General features: G+C 56.8%; 2 protein-coding genes across 2 annotated transcripts; both read right to left on the minus strand.

Moving 5' to 3' along the window:
* Window positions 1-1,548: 1,548 nt before the first annotated feature.
* LOC136303033 (keratin-associated protein 5-4-like) lies at window positions 1,549-2,467 on the minus strand. Its single transcript, XM_066206620.1, has 2 exons — window positions 2,447-2,467; window positions 1,549-1,887 (listed from the first exon to the last, which is right to left on the minus strand). The coding sequence occupies exon 2, from the start codon at window positions 1,867-1,869 to the stop codon at window positions 1,549-1,551; it is 321 nt and encodes a 106-aa protein (XP_066062717.1). The 5' UTR covers window positions 1,870-1,887; window positions 2,447-2,467.
* Window positions 2,468-5,409: 2,942 nt separating this feature from the next.
* Window positions 5,410-5,793, minus strand: LOC136302930 (loricrin-like). Its single transcript, XM_066206509.1, has one exon. It carries the CDS (start codon window positions 5,791-5,793, stop codon window positions 5,410-5,412), a length of 384 nt encoding a protein of 127 aa, XP_066062606.1.
* Window positions 5,794-6,000: the final 207 nt, after the last annotated feature.

The raw sequence follows: 6,000 nt of genomic DNA on the forward strand, positions 1-6,000 counted from the left end.
TCCCCCAGGGATGATCCCCAATGATGGGATCCCCAATGATCCCACAGGGATGATTGCCCAGGGATGATTCCCCGGAGATGGCCCCACAGGAATGATCCCCAATGATAGGATCCCCAATGATCCTGCGAGAATGATCCATCGGGAATGATCCATCAGGAATGATCCCCCAGGAACGATCCCCAGTGATGGGATCCCCAATGATCCTGCGAGAACGATCCATCAGGAACGATCCCCAGGGGGGAGATCCAGAGCAGGGAATGAGGATCCCGACGGAGGGCAGGGAATGAGGATCCCGGGATCCATCACCTTTGTAAGAGGAATGTCTCCCTCTATTTTTTTTTTTTTTTTTTTCCCGGGAAATGAGGCAGCTCCGTGCCATCGGATCCCTCACCCCAGCTCCCGACCCTGGCTCACCGCCGGCGGATATCGCTCGGGTTTCATCTCCTGCTGCTGCTAACTGCCGGCCTCGCCCGCCCGCCGTGGGAAGAGCCGTGGGTGCCTGGTTTTCCTCGGTGAAATTAAAGCCGGGTTTAATTATAGCCCCTGCTGTCCCAGAGCTTAATCCCTGCTCGGGATTAAAGGTAAAGACGGGAATCATCCCAGTAAAAAAAAAAAAAAAAAAAAAAGGGGGAAAGTGGATTTTTGTTCTCCGTGAGAGCTGCCACGGTCACGGGGACAATGGGATGAGGGAAAATCCTCCTGGAATTCCTCTGGAGAGGGAAGAGCTGCCGGAGAGAAACGCCTGGGAGGTGTCGGAGGGGACAGGAGCAGGGCTGGGGCAGCTGGAGCATCGTTTTCAGGACAAATCAGCGGATTTTGGTACCGAAAATCGGCTCCTCCTGCTTTTCCTGGGGCAAAAACCCCTGGAAAATCCCAGCCCCAAAACCCCTTCCCGGGCTCTGGAAAAAACATCTCAACCCCAAAACCCCTTCCCTGGCTCTGGAAAAAAACATCCCAACCCCAAAACCCCTTCCCGGGCTCTGGAAAAAACATTCCAGCCCCAAAACTCCTTCCCTGGCTCTGGAAAAAAACATCCCAGCCCCAAAACCCCTTCCCGGGCTCTGGAAAAAACATCTCAACCCCAAAACCCCTTCCCTGGCTCTGGAAAAAAACATCCCAGCCCCAAAACCCCTTCCCTGGCTCTGGAAAAAACATCCCAGCCCCAAAACCCCTTCCCGGGCTCTGGAAAAAACATCCCAACCCCAAAACCCCTTCCTGGGCTTCTTCCCTGGCTCTGGAAAACATCCCAACCCCAAAACGCCTTCCCTGGCTCTGGTAAAAACATCCCAACCCCAAAACCCTTTCCCAGGCTGCTTCCCGGGCTCTGGAACACGAGGATGAGGGGATTAAGGACACACGGAGGCAGGAGGGATTTAGGGAATGTGACTCTTTATTGGGCAGCCGGCGGGGCCGGGGCACAGCCCGGGGCACCGGGCCAGCCCCGGCCGGACCCTTCCCGGGCTCCCCAGGGCACCGGGCGGGATTTGGGAGCTCCGGGCGGGATTTGGGAGCCGCTCCCGGCCGGGACAAGGCTCTGGGGCCGCGCTGTCACTTCATCTTCTGCTGCGGCATCTGCGGCACCTGCTGCTGCTGCTGCTGCTGCTGCTGGCCCTGCATCTGCGGCTTCCCGTGGCAGCCCGAGCCGCCGGAGCTGTGACAGCCGCCACCTCCCGAGCTGTGACATCCCCCGGAGCTGCCGCCGGAGCTGTGACATCCCCCGGAGCTGCCGCCGGAGCTGTGACAGCCGCCACCCCCGGAGCTGTGACAGCCGCCACCCCCGGAGCTGTGACATCCCCCGGAGCTGTGGCAGCCGCCGCTGCTCTGGCGCTGCTGCCGGTGGCACTGGTCCTTTTCCTGCCGGGAGCACATGGGGCTGTGCTGGGTCACCTGTGGGGACAGAGGAGGTGGCAGGGAGGGTTTTCCGGGTGTTCCCCTTTTGCCAGGCTCGGCCTGATCCCAGATTTCTCTTTAGTGCACTGGATCCTTTTCCCTCTCTGGGATTGTCACACCTGAGGACACCCAGGCCGTGCCCAGCTTTCCAAAAGGGAGCCACCACTCCAGACTGTCCCTGCACGTCCCCATCTCTGTCACCTCTGAGCCCCTGGGCCCCCTCCTCATCCTCCCCCTGATCCCTCCTCAGTCACCCCAGAGCAAATCCCAGCCCCGTTCCAGGTGTGGGGGTCCCTACTCATCCCCTTCCCTGCTCCTGACCACCCCCAGAACAAATCCCAGCCAAATTCCAGGTGTGAGGATCCCTCCTCATCCTCCCCCTGCTCCCCACAACTCCCAGAGCAAATCTCAGCCCAATTCCAGGTGTGAGGATCCCTCCTCATCCTCCCCCTGCTCCCCACAACTCCCAGAGCAAATCCCAGCCCAATTCCAGGCCTGGGGGTCCCAAACCCATCAACCCCCCCCCGAGGCTTTTGGAGCCCCCCCCAGCTCTTACCTGAGCTGCTGGTGAAGAGAAGAGATGAGGAAGGAGTGAGAGGCAATGAGGCTTTCGGGGACAGCAGCGCTTTTATACCCTCCCTGCCCACCCCACCTGCAGAGGAAGCCCCTCCCTGTCCCCACAGCTCATTTCATTCACCCGTGGCTTTTTTTTTTTTTTTTTTTTTAATTAATTTTTTTTTTTTCCTCCCCCATTCCTCGGGCTCCTGGGGTGACTCACCTGATCCACGCTGGGATTGCCTCTCTCCTCCTTCTCTAGGTCGCCTTTCCTGTCCGCAGAGATTTAATTGCCGGGCTCTGCCGGGCCGGGGGAGTCGCGTGGGCGGCCCCGGTTTCCCTGGGTCGGGTTTGGGGTTGGTCACGCCCGGGGAGGGCTTTGGGTTCAGGTGGGGGGGACGTGACGGCTCATCCCTGAATCACGATGTCCCTCTAGGTCTGTAAACCTCCCCTTAAAAAAAAACCAAAATGGGCTTGAAAATAACAAAAATACCATCGGGAAAGGAGAAAAATCTTCTTTAGCAGGAATTCCCTCCATGCTGGGAGCTGGGGAATGTCCAGGGATGTCTCCAGAAGGGGCTGGAGAGGGTCCAGAGGTGGGGAAGGGGCTGGAGAAATCCTGAGGGAGCTGGCAAAGGGGCTCAGCCTGGAGGAAAAGAGGCTCAGGGGGAATTTTGGGCTCTGCACAACTCCCTGGCAGGAGGCTCAGGATGGAATCAGGAGGAATTTCCCCATGGAAAGGGCGGCCAGGCCTCGGCAGGGGCTGCCCAGGGAGGTTTGGAGTGCCCAAACCTGGAGGTGTCCAGGGAATTCCTTGTCACCCTCTGGGCTGGGGACAAGGAGGGGATCGGGCACAGCTTGGCCTCGATACCCTTGGGGGGCTTTTCCAAACTCAGGGATTTTGGGATTCGCCTGGAATGTGTCACCTCCTTCCTCTCAGAGCAGCTCCAAACACGGTTTTGAAACTCCCAGATTTCCTGCCACTGCCACGAGCAGCTGGAATTCTGATTTTTTTCCGGAAGGAATAAGCCCTGCCCTGGATCCAGGATTAGCGAGGTGATTAATTATGTGGTTGTGTCTCAGCCCGGGAACAATTCCGTGAAACGCTTTTATTTTATTCCAGGTGAGCGGTTCCAGGGGAGGAGGAGGAGGAGGAGGAGGAAGGATCCCACGGGAGCCCTCGGCCACACACCGTGGGGAGCTGGCAGACCCCCGGGACTTTCTCCAGAGCTGCAGGAACACCCTTTTTACGTTTCCCCCGATCCCCAATTAGTTCTTAATTGTCCCAGCAAATCCCGGCGCTGTTCCGGCCCCACACACGGGGAGCTCATGGGAGGCGATAATTTGGGACACTCCCTGTTCCATTCTGCTGCGTGGGCCGGGAATTCTTCAGGAGCACGGGGCTCGTTCGGCCCTTTCCCGTCGCTGCTCGTGACAGAAAAATAATTCCAGAAATTTGGATTTCGATCATTAAACACGAAGCAGATCGAGGCTGAAAGATGGATTTTTTTTTCCCCACCCGGGAACCCCTGTGGGGTTTTTTTTTTTTTTTTTTGTCGGGGATGAAAAGGGCTTGGGAAACACTGGGTGGAAAATATTTCCTTTCCTGCCTTTGTCTTCGGATTTTTGAGGTTTTCTGGGGAGCACGGAGAGATGGAGGCTGAGTGGTTCGCACCACCCAAAGCCCCTCCACATTTTCTGCCACCCAAATACGGAAAATTTTTTTTGTTTTTTTGGGAAAGGTGGGAGCACAGGGCAGGTGAAGGAACCAGGTGAGCACCACCTGAGGCTTCTTTCGTCTTGCTAAACCTCTGCCCCGGTCTAGAACAGGGCAAACCCTGCCTGGGTTTGGTCGCTGCTCCTTAATTGGGTTTTGTTCCGAAATTAAAGAGGTCAATGACCTCTGGGGGGAAAAAAAAGACTCGGAGGAATTTGTTTTGGCTCTCGGCATCTCCCTGTGTTCAGCTCATCAGTGTTTTAATTGCTGTGAGTTCGTTAATGATGGGCACCTCCGCCTTTTGTGGTTGGCCACCTGGATGTGCCCCAAAAATGGGTTTTGGAATGGAGGGGCTCCAGGAAAACCACAGGACAAGGAGTTTTCCCGAGCTGTCCCCGCTCCCAAAAACCAGGGAGTGAGCTGCTGCCTGCACCCCTTTCAGCAATGCCAGAAATTTCTGATCCTCCTGACGCACTCGAGAACAATCTTATCGCCGCCACGATCCGCTTCATGAATGGCAATACCGGGGCAATAAATTACCCAATTCGGTTTTAATTACAAGTTGAGCAGAAATCCAGCAGCTGGTTGTGTAAGGAGGGAGCAACGCCCCTGGCACGGCCCAGAGCTCGGGCAGGGCTGGGCTGGGCACGGCGGCGTTTCTAGGAAGGCTGGCGGGGGGTTCGCCACCTGTGGCAGCAGCAGGTGGAAGAACCTCCCCCTAGGGGCTGCGTTTTGGGGCCGAATGGTGAAAAAACCAAACCAAACAAAAAAACCCAAAAAAACCCCAAAATCCCCAACCAACCAACCAAAACCCTAAAAAAACCAAACCTAAAACAACCAAAAAACCTCAAAAAAACCAAAACCAAACCAAAACCAACCGACCAACCAAAACCCCCCAGAAAATCCCCCGAAAACAAATAAAAAACCCGCCAAAATCTACAACAAAGAAGTTTTTTTTGTCTACAGAAATCTTTGGCTCAAAACCTCTCCCGAATTACGGATCGCGGGGGCTCAGATCAGACTGATCCGGACGCAGCTTTGCCAGCAGGAGCAGAGTTTATTTCAACAGCCACAGAGAAGCTCGGGGCGGGTTACAGGAGCCACCAGGGGAGGGGAAGGAAGGAAGGAAGGACGGAAGGAAGGAAGGCAGGAAGGAAGGAAGGAAGGAAGGACGGACACATTTTCCTCGGAAGTTGCTGGGGGCACGCAAAGCTTTTCTGAACGCGGCGCAGGATCGTTCCTGGGGATCAATTCCTCTTCGACACTTGGTAGATTTGCTGCTGGCACTCCTGGGCCTTCCCATGGCAGGATCCACCGCTGCTTCCGTGGCAGCCGGATCCAGTGTTTCCATGGCAGCCGGATCCAGTGTTTCCATGGCAACTAGATCCACCACTGCTGCCCTGGCAGCCGGATCCAGTGCTCCCGTGGCAGCCGGATCCTGTGTTTCCATGGCAACTGGATCCAGTGTTACCACGACATCCAGATCCGCCGCTGCTCCCGTGGCAGCTGGATCCGCTGCTCCTGTGGCACCCGGAGCCGCCACTGCCACCGTGGCACCCTGAGGTGCCACCGCCGTGGCAGGAGGACCGTTCCTGCTGGTGGCACTGGTCCCTGTCCTGGCGGGAGCACATGGCCGGAGACCTGCCGGGAAAACTCATCCGTGAGTGAAGGCGACCACGGGGGAAGTGTCCAAGGTGGTGTTGGGTGGGACTTGGAGAACCCCGGGGGATAAGGGGAGGGGTGTCCCTCAAACCAGAGAGATGATTTTGAGGTCCCTTCTAAGCCCAACCCTTCGATTCCGTGATTTCGCGGTTCCGTGATTCTGAGCCGAGCTCCGG

The sequence above is a fragment of the Chamaea fasciata genome, unplaced genomic scaffold (assembly GCF_029207755.1).
Source record: "Chamaea fasciata isolate MVZ Bird 193981 ecotype frontalis unplaced genomic scaffold, bChaFas1.0.hap1 SCAF_31, whole genome shotgun sequence".
Classification (NCBI taxonomy): Eukaryota; Metazoa; Chordata; class Aves; order Passeriformes; family Sylviidae; genus Chamaea; species Chamaea fasciata.